The sequence below is a fragment of the Momordica charantia genome (assembly GCF_013281855.1).
Source record: "Momordica charantia cultivar OHB3-1 chromosome 10 unlocalized genomic scaffold, Mcharantia_2.0 BLBB01000010.1, whole genome shotgun sequence".
Lineage (NCBI taxonomy): Eukaryota > Viridiplantae > Streptophyta > Magnoliopsida > Cucurbitales > Cucurbitaceae > Momordica > Momordica charantia.
Window position 1 is genome coordinate 6,173,017 of NW_028275158.1, and position 21,155 is coordinate 6,194,171.

Sequence of the window (21,155 nt, forward strand, 5' to 3'; positions counted from 1 at the left end):
TATTTTCCAAATATGGAGAAAATTAAGATGATAGTGTTTTTCTTAAATTATAATTTTTTAAATAAAATAAAAAAAAAGCAAAGGGATACTAGCGGGAAATGGAGGCTTACAACTTCTAAATTAAAAAAGAAGAAGAAGAAGTGGGGGAAAAATTTAACCAAAAACAAAGGAAGTGGCTCTATTTGGATTGCGACTCCCAAATTTAAAATAAAATAATAATAAAAAATAATAAAGGGTCCGTCATGGTTCCATTTGTGCCGCCATTAGTGAAATCGCGGTCAATGACCGTGATTTCGACATTAGTCGCAGAATTGCAGCCATCGTCTGTGAATTTGGGCAAATCGCAGCTTATCCCTGCGATTCATCTACCTTATTTTTGTAATTACTTTAAAATCTATACTGGTTTGACATTTGTTTTTAAAAAATAATTATTTAAAAAAAATCCCTTTAAAAATAGATGGAATGACCAAAATTAACTTAAAAACAGAGTAAAAAATAGTATTTAAATCCATATAATTAAAAAATTTAGGAACGCGATTAATGTTTCTTAAAGGTTTATGTCTGTTAAAATTAAAAAATAAAAAGAGATAATAGTTAAAACTTAAAACACAGTGCGATGCGACTCGAAGGCAAAACCCCGAAACAAGAGGGCGAAAGATTTCGTAGGTGGTGAAGGCGCGAACGACAGCTTGAGAGCTTGCGATGGAGAGTGCTATGGCGAGCTTCGATAAAGGCACCCTCTGCTCAGCTTGGAACTACTCCGCCAGCAGATTAGCCACCGCCTCGGTCGACGGAACCCTCGTCATCTTCGATTCCCCCGATCCTTCTTCTTCATCCACGTCCCTCACTCGCACTTCAAACTTTAAGGTTTCTTTTTTTAGTTTCGTGTTACTTCACTTGGACTTCATTATCCTAGTTTGAATTCATGCTTGCTTACACCTGATCGTACTTCTAAATGTTTCTTAGTTTACATATTTTAAATGGGGGACATCTCAGAATTTTGGAGATACATCAATCATGTTATTAATTTCTGGCTTAGGTTAGATTTATAGAGCCTTTATGTGAGCTGCGAGTCCGTAGGTCAAGAGAGAAAAGGAAAATATGAGTATAGAGGGTGTATTGAGGAGTGAATTAGTGGGGGTGGAGGAGTGGATTGGGTCATTGACGGCTGAAGAAGAAAATTATAGATATAAAGCTTAATTTCATGCTATGCCGTCATTTTGGTCATATCATACTTCTTACTAATCGGAATAATTGTAATCCAAAGCTAGTAGAGGGAATATTTAAAGTCAACAAGGAAGTTGTTTCATTGTGTTATTTTCTTGATAGAGCCAAGGGCTTTAGGCTTGGGAAAATTTTTATGGTGAAAAGGCAATGTGCACTTGTAAGATCGTATGTGGGATAGGAATTAAATAGGCAGAAAGCTTGCTGATACATCATTGACAGATTCATCAATTTTGACACCTCTGGTACTAACACTTTAGAAGCTCATAGATCAATTTTGAGTTCTGATTGGATCTTTCTCTCTGAGACTTTGGCCTACTAAAATTTTCTCCAAAAAATCTTTTACTGAGTGAGAGTTGCTCCAGGCTTAACCAAGGTGAAACTTGAAAATGTTAACAATACCTGGCCTTGGGAATTTGAGCTTGATAAACCATGAAAGAAACTACTGTATGGTGATTTTAGCATAAAAAGGCTTGTTTTTTCCTTCTTCTCTTTTCCAATGACTATAAGTTCTGAAAACATTAATATTTTCATCTTTCTAGGCACATGAGGCTGCCATTTTAAAGATAGTTTGGGTTCCTCCAGAGTATGGTGATTCAGTTGCATGCATTTGTTCAGATGGAACTTCATCATTGTGGGAGGAGGTTGTTGAAGGTAATCATTTTGTTTTTGTTGACCATGGGTCTTCTCTCCAATTTTATTGTTAGATTACCTACGTCTATTTATTTAATCTTCTTTTCCCCTTTGCCTGGCCCCTAGTATGGCGCATAAACCTTCATTTGACTACAATTCTTGAAGGGTCCTAATCATTGTGTGATTACATTGCATGTTTCTGGTTTCCAGATGCCCAGCCTCTACAGTGGAAGCTATGCAAACGCTTTAAAAGTAATTCAGCCCAAATGCTAGACATCCAATTTGGAAATTCGTCCTCTGGTCTGAAAATGGTAAATGATGATATTTATTCTGATTTTCTTTCTATATATATATCCTGAAGTGCCATTAATGGTGGGATGATGCCTGTGTTATTTTCTGTTTATGTTGCAATTTCTGTTGATCTTTAACGCATAAATTTACTTCATTTTTAATAACTTTGGAACATAACACAGCTTCATTTTCTCCCTCCATCCTGAGAAATTGAAAGGATTTATTTGAGTATAAAATGTGATAATGGGATCAATAATAACTCACTTTGGTTTGTACAAATATTTTCTGATCGTTTCATTTTCTTTACATTTTGTGGTGTTCAGGACAACTTATTTCCTTTATATATATATAAAAAAAAAACCCTTTAACATTTTAAATTGGTTGAGTTTTTTGCAATCTCTTGTAGTATGCTCCAAATGCATGATATCGCATATAGAAAATTCATTTATGTTATTTTTTTTTGCTTTTATTTATTTATTTTATTTTACAGATTGCTGCATTTTCACATTGCCATGTAAAAGTTTATGAGCTTATGGATCCTTTGGATTTGAAGAATTGGCAACTCCAGGTGATCAATCTTTTTATCGTTTATCTTTCTTTTTTTATTATTTATTTTTATTATTATTATTTTTTTAATTTATAATTGGGAGTCGGAGCTTTACTCCCCTGTACCCAGGAGCACCCACGCTCACTCCAAGGCCCGGACTCAAGAGATATCAAGGGTTTCTGGTATTAAACTCACTGGAACGTTTGAACATGAGATCTCTAAGTCGGTATGACGAAGCGATTCAAGCTCTTGCATACTGGACTACCCCTTGGGGCTAATTTTTTTTTTTTTTTTTTTATTAGGCTGCGGAAGTTATATTTGAATAACTTATTGCTGCGTTACCTTGTAATTTGTATAAAAAAATATGCTAATTCTTTTTCACATTGGTCAAACTTCAATCAATTGAATTTCTCATTTTATAATAAAGGAAACAGACTTTTTCTTTTCCTTAAATTCAATTCTCTATCCTATCAAAAAAATAAAAATAAAAATTCAATTCTCTATCTTTTTAACCTTCTGATGAGTTAACATCTATATTCCTATGTTTTAATGTTCCTCCCTAGGGAGGAACAAAAAAACTTCAACTTTCAACGACTCCAAGGAATCTTTCTCCTCCTTTTTGAATTATGTTCTCTTTTTGCCTCTTTATTAGTGTAAATGCAAGCATCCCTTATCTGAACATAGTCTTTCTATACTTTTGGCCAAATGAATGAATTTTTTGTAACTCTATTTTTAGGCTCTTGGGTTCCCCCTCTTTTGTAATATTTGAGCTATCAATGAAATACATGTTTCAGCTAAGGAAAAAAAGAAGTCCCTCTTTGTCAAGAATTCCATAATCATGTAACTATATTATTGGACATGGATATTTGTGTACTTTACTGGTGACCTGTCCACTATTCATTGTGTTTTAGTTCTACCACTATGTAAGAGCCCTCTGCAGTCGATGGTCTTTCGAACTATTCCTGTCTTATGGGTTGCTTGAATTTTGACGTACAATCCTTTGTATTTCATTGTTGGAAGATTGTGCTTAGAGAATATGGAAATCTCTTCATTCCCTCACCTCTATTAAAAGGGGAAAAAGTGTGGTGTGTGCGCACACATGCATAATCTCATCTCAAAGGAAGTGTGTAACTTGGTCCTTTACTATGAAGTATCTGAAAAATAAACACATCATGAATACCTAGCTAGTTTTGTGATATTCATTTAGAAACCTATATGAGCGCCATTTACTGAGTTTTAGGCATATATAAACATCATCGTTTCTTTCGTTCGGTGTTAAATGAGGTTGAGGACCAAGGTGGTCTTTTAAATCTCAGGTGCTCTAACTTTATAGAGCTATTAGATGCTTTATCTTCTTCAAACTACCGAGTGAATAATGACATTTTAAATCATTTTGACTCCTATTTCTACTTTCGTTCAGGCTGAATTTCAGAATGTTATTGATTCCATTTCTACGGTTAGGAAAGCTTCTTGCTTATCTGCAAGTATATCTTGGAATCCACATCGAGGTGAAAGACAACAATCGAGCTTTGTTTTGGCTTTAAATTCTAATACTCCACAGCTTAATTCTGCCAAGGTATTCCAAGTTCTTCTGGTCCTGTTACTGCAATGAAAATTGATGCAGCCAGCTACTCCCAGCTTATTGGTCTGTCTAACTTGATCGTACTAGCTTTAAAAATTGCATGCCACGGTTAATATGGTATTTGTCCTCCACAGGTTTGGGAGTTTGATCAGGCTCATCAAAGATGGCTTCCTGTTGCAGAGTTGGCTTTGCCTGCAGACAAAGGCGATGAGGTTTATGCTGTTGCGTGGGCACAAAATATTGGAAGGTAACGAACTAATTTCTAAAGGGATTGCATACAATAGGTGTATCTGTGCCATGTTAAAACTTTAAAACTCATTGGTTCAGCAAATAAATCCCTTGATTACTAGGCATCTGTATTTGATTATGACAAGTTTGATAGACTATTTTGATTAACTCTTTCTTTGCAGCCAACTCGTAGTCTAGAAACTGGTAGCTCTTTTATTGCTGGTTTTTATCATCTTGTAGTCCTTAAATTTCTTTCATGTTTCTACAAACTTCCAGGGGTAATACCTGATTACTTTTAGAAAGGGCCACCCCCGTGAGTCTTGATATAACCAAACTCATTCACATGTTTACTTAAAATCCTTAAAAAATTTGTAACCTTCTTTTTCTCAAGCTTAAATAATAATGGTATTAATCGTTGTTGGGGTGCATTTTAGGCCATATGAGGTAATAGCTGTTGCAACCCAGAAAGGTATTGCAATATGGCACCTCGGATCCAATCCTGACATGGATGGAAGGCTCTCAACAGAAAGAGTTGCTCTGCTTTCTGGGCATAACGGCGAGGTATGTCTTCAAAATTTTGTTCTGTTCTCTCATTCCCCTTTCTTTTCTTATCTATTTCTTGAATATCCAAAGACTGAATTTGAAACAAGTGAATCACCTGGTGTAGAGCGAGAAGATTCATTTGAATCCATGTCAATGGAATCTTATTAAATAAATATGCAGATGACCCCTTATATAGTTGTCTGCAAAGTGCAAACTTTGCTAGGACTAGGATTTAGTTAGTAATTGGTATGGGTCTATGAACTGCATGTTTTAGATTTTTGTTCTGTTTGGATTATCCTTAGATAGGAGGGAAGAGGTGGGTAGTTAATTGACGATCATGTTTTCACTTGCACTGTCAGGTGTGGGAGATGGAGTGGGACATGGGTGGTATGACATTAGCATCAACAGGAAAGGACGGGATGGTTCGGTTATGGCAATCCAACCTCAATGGTGTTTGGCACCAACTTGCTGCATTTGAGCCCACTTCTTAACCTTGCAAACGTTTTGTTTCTCTATGATGTAACCACTTCCTGTATTTATTATCAGGAAAAATTTTCAAATAATATAATTTTGTCTTGTTGAGTGGGGTGCTAAGATTAGAGATATATAATTGGAGACCAATTGAGAAGATCAAATGTCATTGAAGCTTTTATTGCTCCAAATTGCTCTTGCTGAGTTGAGACTTCTTTTGCTCAAGAAGTATAGGGTTAACACGCACATAAAAAGAAAGAATAACTTTGCTAGGGAAGTGAATTTTAAGACGAGATGATGATGAATTTGAAGGAAAATAATGAGAGTATGAGTTTCTCATCCACCTTAAGAGGACTGTTCTTAAGCAGAAATTCAAAATAAAATTATAGAAAATTAACTTTACAAGGTTCAATAATTACTGACAGTCCAAAGAAACTTCCCCCTTCTAGATTCATTGAGCATTAAAGATGTCGAATAAGAATTGTCCATTGCCTTTGCAGAACTGAGCTTGTATTGGGCTTAAAATCTGGGGGCAAATTAGTTAGATGAGCTTTTGATCCGAGAGGATGGCTGTAGGCTGTCTTAGGAAGCTCCCATCTTCACCATGTCTGGGTTTTCCTATTTTCTTCAGTGTTTCCTTATGAACCCACGTGAGTTTACCATAGAGATCAGCAAACACTGAACAGGCTAATCTGGAAGAAGGAATCTTGTGATTGCTTCAAGGGCATCAGCAGCAGTTGATCGACGGGCTGGGCACCCCACCCACTTTTAACTTAGAGAACGCATCTTTCAAGGCTTTTGCTTCTTTATTTTACTTGACACCAGCTTCTTCTAAAAGCATGCTTCACATTCTAAGCTGCTTCTTTGTCCTTGAAGTCTGTGAGTCTCTCAGATACTCTTCTAACTACTATTGTGAGGCTACTTGAAATACTAATGAATAGAATTTGGCTAAACGATATATTGGTGATTGGTCTTCATGTCATTTTTATACCTCTGAGCTACTTGTTTATGAAAATTCTGTTTGACAATTCAATATTTCTCCATTAGTTTGGTGGCCCTGTGAGTGAGTGATTCTGGCTTAAAATGGTTATTCTGTGCTATAATCTGAGGTCCTTTCCTGTCTTTGTATGAGCTATTATCTGCTTGGAACAGCGTAGTTAGATGTTGTTTAGTCTTTTATGTAACTCTCTCTTCTTTCATTTTTGAATTTTCTCATCACCATGAAAGGGTAGCCCATGTAGTAACATACTTCTCCAACTATTGTCTGTTTATGTGCATGCGTGCTCCAATTGAGTTTATGTTATATATCCAAGTTATTAAATATTTCTTTATATTGTACCTACAGTTGTAGCAGTGGTATATTGGTAACCTGTCTCCACCGAGTAGAAACGTTAAAATTTCCATATTTGTGCTAACTGGAAGTATTTTTGGTATCTTCTTTAGCTTGGGTTGAGGTTTTCCTCGCCCTCTTTGTTTATATATTTCATTTTACTAACGATAGTTTCTCATCCTAAAAAGAACAAAATCCTTATCAATCACATTTGTCGAATCATAGTTTCATGTCTCTCATTCTTTCGTTGAAAAGTGAAGGTTTATTATGGCACTTGTTCAACATAGGTTGATTATTCGGTGTCTACCTGCTTCTCGCCTGTCTAGCATTCTGCACTATTGATCGAAGAAGGCTCTTACCTCTTCTGGATTAAAAGACCATAAAAAGTGGCCTTCATTTTAGCAAGGAATTGAAAATTTTACTTCAGTTTTCTTCTCCGATGAGCTTTTTCTTCCTGCTTCGCCCTTTTACCTGTTTGTCATTGCCAAGTGATCTTGTGGTGCTCCGCCTTAATCATGCTTGCTCCTAATAATCAGAACCATTGGTTAGTAACTCATTTACAATTGGAGCCTGTTTTCTGTTCTTTATTTTCTTTTTTCCTGATCACTTTGAGTATTTGGTCGAAGTGCCAAGGTCTTCAAAAGAGGTCACAATTTTCAAAAAGTGAACACCACTCGCGTATGCTTTATATGACGCTACTTTAACTAATGTTTGGTGCAGCATCTAATCCATGATGTTCTTCTAGTGTTGTTGCCTGGCTCCCTTCGTTTTCCAAGTAGACTGAAGATAGTTTTTTGCAATCTCATATTAAGTAAGATGACAACCTCAAACTTGTGCAGTTCAGATTCTCATAATAGTAAGTATGGTGAAGAGTAATATCTGCCAAATGCATCTTTGTGATTTAGTAAATTTGTGATACATCCATGTGATTTGATGATGAACAAAACACGTCACACATTTTTCCTCCATTTTCTTGATGATGTGATGATATTTGATATAATATTTATGTAGATGTCATCTGACTCAGATCTAAGGATATTGATAATTACTTTTTAGATTCTAGGAGATGCATGATAAACTATAAGGATGTATTTTTCATTTACTATTATTGTTCTAGAGCCTCCTAATTCCAAACATGACATATGAATTATGTATGCAATTACTTAGTCTAATGTTGTATGCAATCAATTGGAATTAAAATTAATCAAAGAACCAAAGATGAGCCTGCTAATTATATTACTAATCACCATGCTTTGCTAACATTTGAGAAAATGAAATCTGGGTAGAAACAACCTTCCTTTCCTCTGTCTTTGTGCATGATTGAAGCTATATGCTAAAGGATTTGTTATTAGCCAGGGTGCCATTTTATTTTTATGCCCAAGTGGTTTAGTAGAAAAATCCGGGGGAATTAAATGGGAAATTCGGGTTGATGTGCTCTGCATCAAATGGAAAATCCCAATCTAGGATAGGGGAATTGGTGGCTGAAGTGTTGGCCGAGAAAATCTCATGGACATCAGATTCTGATTGATGCACATTATGAGCCCCTCCTACGTGGCTCCTTTGGCATGGGGATGGCGTAAAGTAGTTCGAGTCTGGTGTGGTTGGAGAGATAAATGATTGAGAAAAGTTTCCCAAGCTGGCGTGAGTGTCGATAGCTAAACGTGAAAAGTCACTATTTTCAATGTTCTTGCATCCACCTGAAGTCGAACCGAAGCAGAAGGTAGATGCCTTGTTTTCAAGCTTTCCGATATTCTCAAATGTCTGATAACCGAGTAAGTTCTCTTGCGAAGGTTGCTTTTGATGATGGTCATCATCGTGCTCGTTTTCCTTCTTTTCTTGCTTTTCTGGTGAATGAAATGATTGGGCCAAATAGTTCCCCTGGGAACAAGTGTGCTTTCCTCGATACGTAATCTCAAACACAGAAGGGTCTTCATCAGATCTTTGTACTTGCTTTACTGCCCAACAATTCTGAGTATTACGGAAAGTGCATCTATAGTAGCTTCTGTAAGCATAAAACAACCAGGTATTAGACTCACTGATGTGGAACAGAGAAGAAATCTTTTCTTTGATAAGATCATGATTATGTATACAGAATATGTTTCTACTTCAAAATTTCGAAGTAATTTTTGTATGGTTTTATTTGATTTCGTTTCATGTTATTTTTATCTGTCTCCTACAAGTTACCTTCTTAGCTTATTAAAATCAGTAGACTTGACATCGAATTTTGAGTTGCTGACATTTCTGCCTCCTATATTTTTCTTTCAATTTCCTTATACTCAATTTTCTTCTGGTTTCCTTCATATTGAATATTGCATTCATCCATTACAAAAATAACAAAAGTTTAGATCCTCCCTCCCCTTTGAATTTCCCTAGCATGTTTTTCTTTTAATACTGAAGAAATGATATTTATTTGGATATATGTTCAGTGGATGATTTGTATGTTTTTCCAGCAGGAAGGGGAAGAGATGTTCTCACCTGGGATATGTTGCTCCAAGAATGTCCTTTTGTCCATATTTTCTCCAGCTATAACCATCCTCGTAGGGTCCTTCGAATCCCGTCTCAGAGTTAACTTTCACTTGTTCTGTCCATCTGGGCTGTGTCTTTCTGCAATCGCAAAATTATAAACGTATTTAGTTTTTTGATTTTAAAAGTTAAACTTACTTGTTAACTTTTTCTTTGTTTGGTTTTTTACTTTACCAAACACTTCAAAAATTTTTGACAAACGAAAAGTAGTTGACTTTGAAAATTTTAAAGAGATTTTTAGTTTTTAAAAGTTGGCGAGGACTGTAGAAGCATTCTACAGTCTTAACAAGTATGTTGACTTTGAAAAGTTGTAAAGAAAATTCAAAATTCACCTCTTCTTTGATTCCTTTGTGGGTTCCTGAGAGTCCTTGAGGCCTCTACCAGAGTCATCACTTGAAGGACTTTCGTTGACAGAAATTGGAGAGCCTGGCAAAGCAGAAGCTGCTGCTTCTGCCATCTGAGGCTGACTCATTGCTCCATTCCATTTCAGTATGATAAGAGCTTTCTCATATGAAGATAAGATTCCCTGTACTAATGATCCCCTGCTTTCTGCTGCAGATTCCAAATTCAACTCGGCTCTCAATTGCTTGGTAAGTTCCATACCCTGAATTAGCTCACCAATGAGTGACTTCTGATCCCAGCTCCACCCACTCTCCATTTCCAATCCCTCTTAATCTCATAAAATGAATTTTGTAACTGTGCTACTCTAGTAATTCATGCTCGGAAGAACAAGAACAAGAGTTGAGATCATTTCTGTTTGGATTTATAGGTTTGTCAAGAAGCAGAAGCTTTCCATCTAAGAAGAAGCAGAAGCTGGAGGAAATAGAAGGCCCAAATGGTGAAGAATCAGAGACTACGAACATGGAAGTAGCAAAACAGGTAATTTGGTGAACTGGGTATGTTTTGTGTTTTGATTAGAACTAAAGTTGAATAGAAAGAGAGAGAAAAGAAGGAGAGATAGAGAGAGAAATAGGAAGAGAAATGAGTAAGCTTTGGGTTGAAGAAGAACCAGTCTTGGGTTTTTATAAGAACTCCAAAAAGGAAGGCTACTTTTGTTTCATTTTAAAAATATTTTGAACAGTTAGAAGTTGGGAAACTTTGACTGAGACAAACAACCAACCCAGTTGCTTTCTCTCTCTAGATTTGCTGGTCTTTGGTCATTGAGTGTGGAAGTCCAAGTTCAAAAGCTGACCAAGTCCACTTGGAATTTAACTTCCAAAAGGGGTTCTCTCTCTCTCTCTAGATCCTACGGCTGTGATTTGTCGATTGAGATAGAGAGAGAAGTGGAAAGTCAAAGTTCAAGCTTGGAGAGTAGACCAAGAATTTTCAAACCTGGTATCCGCGTTGTGATATAGTAAGTAAACATGTGCCTTTTCCTTTTCCTTTTCCTTTTCCTCTTCCACTTTCTATTATTTATTTTGAAATTTAGAGCTTATGATTGCGAGTGGAGAGCTCTTCGCTTCGCATAATAAGACCACTGACTTGGATTTCTTTGCATCATCAAATTCCAAGTGTTAACAAAATTTCTTCTTGCTTTCTTTTATTTTTTTCCTTGATCGTACGTATACAGGATTCTCTTTGGACTGGATCTTAGTCTTACAAACTTTTTTAGTCTGTCTATTTTTATTCCACCCCTTTATTTATTTTCGTCTAATAAGACGTCATAATATATTGGTAATGTGATGCCATTCAAATTACTTCACCAAGTTTCAGCTAAATATGTAAAATCATCTGACTTTTTATCAAACTATATTTAGAATTTGTTAATAGAAACTTGTGTTATTAAGTTATTATTTTGTTAATATACTTGGATATGCTAAATTTGGATTTTGTTTACTTAATTTCTAAATTTTAAAGGACTATAGTTACGTTTTTAGACTTTTTAATTTTAGTCTTGCTAATTCTAACAATTAGAGAACTAGGCAGATTACATTGATAATCTATTTTGTTTTAGGACAAATTACATTACTGGGTTCTCAATTTTTACCCATCTCAGGAATTTCTAACATTCGAACTAATACCGTCAATTCAAATATATCTCGGTGGATGAAGTATCTATTAACATCTCAAAAGTTGATAGTTCGATCACCTATTCCATGATTATTTAATTAAAAAACATCTATCCAGCCGTGCAACCCCACTTTATTCAATTTATAGAAATGGATGTTTGCTTTGTGTCAAACTGGTTTTAATAGCAGGGACTAAAAGGTTAGCCTTTCATTTATTTATTTACTTACTTTTATTTCAGTCTCTTGCTACATTTTTTTCCTTCTCTAAACTGACGTTTTTTTCTCCTGAAAGAAGTGTAAAAATGCACGATTTCTTGAAGTGATTGTATTTTTCTTTACATTAGCATACTTCGATAAATTATTTAAAGAGCAAAAATATTGATTAATGACACTATACTCCAAAAAGCAAAAAAAAAAAAAAAAAAAAAAAGGCACTGCTCCACTCTGTGATGTTTGCTCTAATATCTGTCACTTCAAAATGTGACAAATTTTGTATTTATTTATTTATTCTTTCATTTAGGTGAGCTATTTTAGTCAACAATATTAAAGGTTCAAATATAAGATTGTTTTACAATAAAATAAAATCGCAAAACCACTCAAATAATATAAATTGTTACAATCACACATGCCTAAGTTATGAAATTGTTGTAATTAAATCCTATCACTATTTTATTGACTAATATTATACTCTATCAGTAATTGGGTTTATCAAGTCTACTATTTTCTTAAAAAAATTAAAAAATAAAAAAATTACAGAATTGGTTAAAGAAAATGTTGGGAGTGTTCACCACGTGTCACATTTACAAAATTTCTCATAAAATATTGAAGTGTTCATGAAGTCTCGTATTTACAAATTTTCTCATATATCCTTGTACAAAACTTACGCACAAAATTATCTCATAATTATAGCTATTACCATTTCTATCCATTCATATTTGGGATCAGACCATATTTGGTAACAAATCTCAATTTTATGTCAAAGTGGTTACAGCACCTATCTCTGACCAAAAGGTCATGAGTTCGAACCTCCACCCCCGTTGTGTATAAAAAAAAAAAAATACAAATCTCAATTTTACCTTTAGATTTTAACTATCACTACAACACTCTAATAGTACAAAAGAACTCTACTATTTAAAATATAATGTAAATTGCTCAAGGTTAGATAAAAGAATAAAAGCTAAAATAATAATAAATTTTTTGTTTTGCAAGGGCATAAGAAAAAATTTAATAGTTTTAAAAGGGGAAAGTGAAATGTAGCGTATAAAAAGAGCTAATATTGAAAATATTTGTTTAAAAGTGGCCTTATGGCCTCCTTAGGCCCACTTGAAACAGGCCGGAAAACGCGGACGGCCCAGAAATATTTCAAAGATTATGGGCCGTAAATCAAGCCCATAAATCAAGTGTTCTTCTCTATAAACAAACTAGCCCAGTAGTTTTATTTTTGACAGCTGAGATGATATATATATCTCATTTGCTTGCAGTGAGGAAAAGACGAAAATACCCCTTGAGGAACATTTGGTAGGGTAAAGGCAAAAAGCCAATGTCTGATTCAACAATAATTGTACATGGTCCTTATTTATTTGTTCCAACCCACCATCTTTTGATTGAAAATGTATACTTTAACCAGTTTAGTTATTCGAGTTGGTAGTCCTTTTTTGGTATAACAAGTGGGGTGGAGGATTCGAACTCATGACCTTTTGGTCAATGATATATATCAATTACGATTGAGTTAGGTTCATGTTGGCTTCAAGTTAACTAGTCTTAACTAATTTGTGTAAATGTATTGTATTTATAATAATATTGATTTTTTTTTAGTAATTTTCTTTGCCGACGTATTATTCCCATCTATGTATTTTTTTTAATATTTTCATTTTTAGTTGGATAGGTATGCTAAGCCTTTAGTAAAAATTACCAAATGAGATTTGTAAATATGTTAGATGAATTTTATGAGACCACATTTTGTATTAGTGACTCTCGGTCATATATGTGCTTTATCTTATTTAAGAGTACAATCAATAACATTTGTTGAGTTTATCTTACTCCTTTCATAGTTTAACCACATATTTAACTTAGATATTTGATAAGCTCTAATTAAATGATAGAGAAGATAATAAAAAGTTTAAAACCACCGGATAAAATTAAAATTCCGTATTATTTGATAACTGTCGTCTTATTTTATGTAAATAGAACTGTTTAAAGTCATCTATCCGTGATGACTTTAAGAGAGGCTCAACCAACCAACTTGAGTATAACTCAATTGGTTAAAGTAATCTATTTGCGATCAGAAGGGTGTCTTCACTTACTCATTATACTAAAATACAATTATTTTAATAAAAAATTTAATCGAGGGTGAAAATTTTTAGGGTAAATTAAATTTTTGCTGGTTGAATATTATCATTATTGAAACAAATCTAAGGTTGTTGGAATTTGAAGATATCCATGCAATAGGGAAGGGTAGATTAAATGGAATAGATAAGGTATATATGTGTTTTGGAATGTCAAATAGGGAAAAAATACCAATTTGTGTATTGACTTTCTTTCCATCTTATTAAGAATAAGGTTTTGGATTCCTAAGAATAAAATGTTGTGCTTTATTCCCATGCCTCAATAATATTTAATTGCCTCACGGAGTTTCTTAAGAGCCATCTTCTAGTGATAATGGGTGAAATAATTCAGTGCTTTCAATTATACCCAATCTTATTCATAAAATATTCTCTTTCGATACATATATTCACTCGTGCCACAATCTTCAAGTGGCCACATCTTGATAATATCGTCTCTACCTACTCACACGAACGATTCTTTTTCTTTCTATCTTTCTAGCCTAACCAATTCAATCCACGTAGCACACATAGGGATTATATAAAAAGTGGTTTGATTTATTATTATTATTATTATTGAGTTCAACAGTATGTGGTGTGAAGATTCAAACCTTCAACCTTTTAGTGATAATATATGTTTTAATATCTTGGGTTCAAACCTCCCATTTATATTTAAATTGTAATATGTTAAATAAATGTTAAAAAATTAGCCACTAAGTGTTGTCTATTTTCAGTTTTTCTTAGTATGAGAGGGGTGGTGAATTCGAATTCATGACCTCTTGATCGGAGATAGATCTGCAAATTACCGTTGAGCTAATTTCATGTTGACGTATCTTGAACTTAGAGAGGTGGTTGATAAAATTGTTTGGAAAATAAAATAATTGTCGTACAAAATTTTCAAGTGGAATAAGGAGCATTTCAATCATGCCCATATTTTTTCTTTTTAATTTTTTAAAATAAAGGAATCCAACCTTTAGTTTGGTAGCATAAAGCTTCTTTTGAGCCTTATAAAAAGAGTGTTCTTAAGCCAATTAATCTCATTCAAGAACATGAAGTGAATTAAAGCCAACAAGTCAATCGTCCAAAAGACATACTCTTTGCTTTCTCTCCCTCAAGGGCTTCGACAATGATTGTCGATCGACATGATCCCATACATTGATTGTCCAGAGCCCTGAGGGAGGGAAAGCTAAAGGTACGTCTGAAATAGAAGAAAATGCAGCTTCAATAGATCTTATTTATTTATTTTTTTCTAAAATTCAATTCAATTCAAATATATATATTTGTGAGCTTTTCTTCAAACTCTTTGATTATTGATTTTATGAGCATATATATGTCCTGATTTGATGGTGAAAATTAAGATTAAACTTTATTTTGATTCCTAAATTTTTATTACTTCATCTAGTTAGGAGCTAGCTTAAATTTTATCTTAATGTTTTATTTTAGTTTATGAAACTTTGCATTAAACATTTATACTTAGGATTTGTCATTCACCATATAATAGAGGAGATAATCTAGATCACAAAAACTCAAACTTAGATCGTCTCTATTTGATCTTTGTAGCGTTTTGCAATATATAAAAAGTACGTCGTATGTGTCTGAAAGATAGGTAATTTCAAAGCTAAAATTTGCGTCACTCGTGAAATTAACAAACATTGTAACTTAGAACATTAGACAAATCCACAAAATAAACTAGGTCCTATTTCATACCCCTATAGTATACAAACCCAACTATTAACCCAACTTATAATTTATCTTTCAGCCTTGAAAAAAGGAAAAGATAAATTAGGGAAATCATATTATTGGTGAAAAAGCTACCGATAACATTATAACATTTAAGGTCTGTTTGGTAACATTCATATTTCTTGTTTCTGTTTCTTCATCCTTAATAATAAAAAAATGAATTGTATGATCCCCACATCCATAAATTCAGATATAACAAAATAATCTTTTTACTTATGTTTTGGAGCAAATTAGGAATGAGAACAAGGAACAATAAATTTGTTTTGGTTGTTTTCAAAATTTACATACAATTTTGAGAATGTTCTCAGAAAAAGAAAAACAATAAATATAGTTAGTTGCAAATTAGAAACAAGAAACTGGAATGTGTCACGATTCGTTTGTTAACGTTCATGTTTCTTGTTTCTCGTTTCCAATTTTCACAATCAAAACAAGTTTTTCTTTCTTGTTCTCATTTCCACTTTGTTTCAAAACATAACTAAAAATATTGTTTTATCATAATTGAATTCATGGATGTTGGAGCCATGAAATTCATTTTTCTTCCTTAAAAATTAAGAAACAAGAACAAGAAAAAAGAACATTACCAAACGAGCTTTTACTGAACCGCCGAAATTTTTGGGGGCAGTGGGGAGGGGCCAATATATACAATTGAGTTTGATGCATGTGATGAACAGAGGTGGACATGACCCACAAATGGCAGGCCCTTTTATTTCAAAGTGCAATCTTTTCTAACCTTAACTAGGAAAAGCAACCTGCAATGTGAGATTCCCATGTTCCACATAGCAATTTAGAACAGCAAATTTGCTCAAAAAAGAAGGATTTTCTTTGGCCACAAATTAATTTTTGTAATTGTTCTTTTTTTCCCCCTTTTTCCCCCACCCTTTCCATTAGTTGTTTGAGAGAAATCCCAGGGGGCATATCAGTTCATAGGTTTGCAATTTGTTGAATCTAAAGTCGAAATATCTAAATTTGGGTAGTTTATGAGTTTGTGTTGGATTTGTATGAGTAGGTTTGAGATGGACAAATGTTAATAGTCTACAACTTTTGGTTGGTTCTAGAAGATTGCTGGAGCAAAACTACGACTTACCACGTGACGAAAGAAGAATAGATCATTATGAATGATCGTCGATAGATAAAAAGATAAACAATAACTAAGCTATTAAGCCCATCCAAAGGTAGGAGTGAATAATTTTCACCACGTAAAACTACTCTTAAAGTCACAGTCGACCTTAAGTAAGTACTCTTAAAGTCCTAGTTGAGGTATCTGCACAACTGTTTGTAATCGTACAACTTATTTTTCAAATGGCCTTAATAGACCGAAGATGTCGTACCCACTCTCTTCTGCCTATAAATAGAGATCGTTCAACTTCCATACACAAGTATGCAATTATAAATCCTCGGTTCGAGAGTGTTAAATCAGATTCTTACTAATTTAAGCATCGAAGTGTTTATACATGTGTTTTCCCTCACATATCTCGCTGCTCCACTATAGCTCGGCTCATCTGATTTTGTCCGTGCTCTCGGGTTGGTCAAATTTCAGCACCAACCAAAGATACATAATATAGTTTTATCCGAAGAACCATGTAATTAAAATGCCCCATTATTATTGATTTTCTACCTCGTGCACGAATAAACAGATCTCAGCTCTAGTGGATTCAATAATTTTAAACTTGTCATTGAATTCAAAACTTAAGACGTTTGCAATAAATTCAATTTCATGAACTAACAATCTAGAGATGCTTTTGATGTAGAAAATTCCAAAGTTACCTTTTTTTTTTTCATTAAAATTAGCTTCTTATGAAACCTTCTTCTGATCTTTCTGGGGCATTAATGGGAGCTGGCTGATCTTGATTCTTCTCCACCACCCTCACTCCCTCTGCAGATCTAAGCACATTTGCCTGTAATTTTATCCATTCAAACATAACATTCGTATGTCTTCTCAATAAGGGTAGTTTAAATCCAAACCAAATTTTGGAAAACCTATAAGAAAAAATAGTTAAAAAAACAAAAACAAAAAAATCTCTCTTGTTTTTACACACACTTATTTACTAAGATTGGGTTCCAAAAAAAGAAGTAAAATGAGAAAGAAGCTAGCTAGAACTCCTTCAGCTATGATTTTGCTTTTGGGTTTTTGGATTCATTCTCTAAATTTATGAGAAGAGTAGCTATATCTCCATACTTTTCTTTTCACTATTTCAAAACATCCTCCAAATTCCAAAATCTTAATTGAATAAAATTTTCAAACTCCAACTATAATTTCTAAAGTGGATCCAAACTTTTGTTGAGTGAATAAAGCACCAATTCCTATTCCGGAATGGTTAAACTAAAAAAACTATCATTTCTAAAATATTTTTATTCTCAAGATGTTTATCAAACGAAACATTAGATACCTGATGTTCGGTGATTTCGGCCGAAAACCCGTCAACAATGAGGAAAGATGAAATCTTTCTGTAGCTTGTTGGCTCCAGCCACCTCCCCAGAAGCTCATCGTGCTTCCTACTCAGATACAGATCAAGCTCATGTGCCCCTTTGCCAGATCTTCAAACCAAACACCCAAAAAAGAAAAACAACACCAAAAAAAAAAAAAAAGACAACACAAAAAACCTTGTTACAAACAACAGAAAATAAAACGTAAGAAAATTCTTTTTTTTTTTGGTCAAAATTGAGATTTTTGGTTCATGTGCAGAAGTTTACCGATCAGCACGAAGACGTTCATATTCAGGATCGTAGTTCATGAAAACGAAGTAACACTCGCCGCCACCGCAGTCGCCGCGGTTTCTATTCTCCGGCATTGTGGCCTTCTCCAGATGGGTTTCTGAAGAAGCTCGAAAGTGGAAGTATTTATAGTCTTTCTCTATAATCGGGAATCAATGTCGTGTGGTTTTAACAGTTGGATCACTATAACTAAAACTATCGACGATCGCTCAATATTGTAACAAACGTTGTGAGACTCGTCTCCAAATGGAATTATTTATATAAATGCGTGTACTGACCATCAGCCAAAAAAAGTATATCACAGTTCGATTTTCCAAATAAATATTAGCTTCATTTATAATTTACAATATATTATTATTATAATAATAATAATTGTAAATTGAATTTTAATTAATGTATTTGTTTTAAAATTATAGGCTAAATTTTGGTCAGTAAGGGAAGGGCATCGAGTCTCCCCAAAAATCAATTGATTAAAGAGGAAAAGGGGTTGAAATTTCGTAGAGGGATTCTGATCATCTTCTAGGGTTTCGTGTGTGCATGAACTTGGAATCTCTGATCTTTAAGCTAATAGAAAATGGAAGGAAAAAATATATATTATTAGTCCCAAGTATGCTATTTTAACAACAAGATCAGTCAACCCTAATTAACCATTAATTAATTTGATTCTGGAAAAAAAAAAGAAATCTAATTTCCTGGAATATTCGATTTTTTTTAATGATATGACATGATGTTGTTTACTTTAAATTGACTCAGAAAAATACGAATTCTAGCTCTAAATATGAGTACACGTAAATAAATTAAGATCATTTATCACTATCTAAATACACTTTTCTGAGTTAAATTGTTATTCCTTGAAAATGTTGGTAATTAATAATGAATTTCAATATAATAATCTTTAGATAAATGTCATTACAATGTACAAATTTACAACATCATTATTTCATGGTGAAAATGCAGCTTAGTAAATAGGTACGTACAATATTCACCATTATAATAAATGAATCATAAATTTTATGTTTTAATCTTCTTTTTCTCCTGAATTTCCACCTATTTTTTATTCTAGCCCTTATATACCTTCAAATGTTTTTTTTTTAAGTTTAAAAATTGACATAAATTAAGTCATTCATTTCTATATAGGTAATCATGCAGAAAATTTTTTGATACTATGAAAGTATGGATACTTTTTCAATTCACTATTTGTCATGTCAATATTGTATTCGGTCTATTAATACTAAAAATTATAGTGCAAATAAAATGAGTGTCTGTAATTTGTATTTTTACAATCTAACACTAAAGTACATTTCCTTAAAAAAAAAAAAAAAAGAGTATGTGTAATAAAAGGAATTGCGTAAGGTAAAAACTAGAATAAAAACTGAAAGCTCAAAAATGGAACTTAAGAAAAAAAAAAAGAAAATGAAGAAAAAAGGGTGTCTGTCAGAGCAAAAAAGAGTGGGTTTTTGAAGGACCAATTATGTGTCGCTGTCGTGCATGAGAAAGCGCCACGTGTCAACAAAAGAGGGACAATGGGTGGGGGACACTGGAAATAATCATGGGCCTAACCACAGGGAATCTCTGACCAACACCACAATTAAATGTTTTTGTTTGACTAGATTTCCTTAAAATCCCAACTAACCAAACAAACAAATGAATAAATATATATATATATATATGTTTCAACTGGTAAGTTTTATTAATTTATTTATCTTGTCACGTTAAAAAAGAAAAAGAAAAAGAAGAAAATAAATAGTTTGTATTGGCCTTCAATATTACTAAATCTAATATAAAATTTATGTCAAGATTGTATCAGACTTATTGGTTCAATTTGATTTTCGTATATTTTTTACTTGTTGGTTTTTTTTCTACGTCTATGGTGGGGGCGAATTTACGTTGTACTACGATGTGGGCTAAGTCACTTTAGTGGCTATTAATCTACATTTCATACATCTAATATTTATAAGATATGAATCACATTAAAGTAAATTAACTAAAATGTAATTCAAAAGATAAACAATTTTTATGCCTAGTTTTTCGTTCCATCCCGAGAGTCATTTCTCAAACCTAAAGAGACTAAAAGCCGGGGAACATAAATTCTAACAATCATTATTAAATCGATAGGAAATACATATATTCTAACGTTCAACATTAAGTAAATCATATATATATATATATATATATGGGTTAAAGTAGTATTTTCAAGTTTGATTTTCAAACATGGAAAACCAATAACAAAAGAGTTATTATATACAATACTACGATTTTATCGTATAATTACGAGCCTTCAAAATGATTACAATGAATAAATGTCAATCACATTATTAAATAATGTCTTAAGCGCCTCCAACGGTTAAATAATGTCTCGTGTCTCTGCCAGAGTGGTGGGGGAGAGGAGAGTCAGAAATACACATATTGGTGGTCTTTCAGCTTATCCAAAACAGCGCACCTGAACTACGACTTTTATGGGTTCAGTGAACAACGCTTAGTTCTCAGAATACACAGCCCCTGCTCCTCTGCATCATAATTTTTTCACGGTCAAACTTCTTTGCTGCTCAAATTTTTTAGGCCTACTTTTGTAACTGTCACTTTCGTAAATACAATATTCTTTTTAATTATAACAACCAAATCCTTATTTTGTATTAAATTATATCTTTAGTCTAGTTATTAATATAATTATTTAGTTAATAGGAGCGTAGCTCAACGGTAAATGAAAGGTTCAAATCCTCGTGCCCAATTTGGTGGTCTTCGCAATTTCATTTCTTTTCTAATAAAAAAGGAAAAAACGAGAAACAATTAAATTTGAATGAAAGTCTAGATCAACATAACTCAAGGTCAAGATATATATTTTTTATCTCCCTAAAATCGGAATTGGAGATTCAAATTCACCCAAAATATAACCTAAAAGATGCTCTCATCCCTTCGTCTTCAAGATCTCTATTATTTTGTTTTTCAATTTTCCGAAATCGATGTCATGTGATTTATGCACTGAGCAATATTCTTATTGATG

General features: G+C 33.4%; 3 protein-coding genes and 1 long non-coding RNA gene across 4 annotated transcripts; 2 read left to right on the forward strand and 2 right to left on the reverse strand.

The window, feature by feature from the left end:
• Positions 1–611: 611 nt before the first annotated feature.
• SEH1H (Transducin/WD40 repeat-like superfamily protein) lies at positions 612–5,710 on the forward strand. The gene is made up of 8 exons (XM_022280910.2): positions 612–867; positions 1,767–1,878; positions 2,068–2,168; positions 2,639–2,716; positions 4,116–4,271; positions 4,412–4,524; positions 4,940–5,066; positions 5,408–5,710. The coding sequence occupies exons 1-8, from the start codon at positions 703–705 to the stop codon at positions 5,537–5,539; spliced, it is 984 nt and encodes a 327-aa protein (XP_022136602.1). The 5' UTR covers positions 612–702; the 3' UTR covers positions 5,540–5,710.
• A 2,339-nt stretch (positions 5,711–8,049) lies between these two features.
• WRKY53 (WRKY family transcription factor) lies at positions 8,050–10,377 on the reverse strand. Its single transcript, XM_022280909.2, has 3 exons — positions 9,705–10,377; positions 9,325–9,453; positions 8,050–8,851 (listed from the first exon to the last, which is right to left on the reverse strand). The coding sequence occupies exons 1-3, from the start codon at positions 10,028–10,030 to the stop codon at positions 8,236–8,238; spliced, it is 1,071 nt and encodes a 356-aa protein (XP_022136601.1). The 5' UTR covers positions 10,031–10,377; the 3' UTR covers positions 8,050–8,235.
• On the forward strand, positions 9,824–11,069 carry LOC111008269 (uncharacterized). The gene is made up of 3 exons (XR_002601090.2): positions 9,824–9,962; positions 10,142–10,251; positions 10,514–11,069. It is a non-coding gene; the product is annotated as an uncharacterized LOC111008269 (long non-coding RNA).
• A 5,952-nt stretch (positions 11,070–17,021) lies between these two features.
• LOC111008483 (subtilisin-like protease SBT2.5) lies at positions 17,022–18,400 on the reverse strand. The gene is made up of 3 exons (XM_022281213.2): positions 18,134–18,400; positions 17,830–17,977; positions 17,022–17,337 (listed from the first exon to the last, which is right to left on the reverse strand). Exons 1-3 carry the CDS (start codon positions 18,229–18,231, stop codon positions 17,227–17,229), a joined length of 357 nt encoding a protein of 118 aa, XP_022136905.1. The 5' UTR covers positions 18,232–18,400; the 3' UTR covers positions 17,022–17,226.
• Between the last annotated feature and the right edge of the window lie 2,755 nt (positions 18,401–21,155).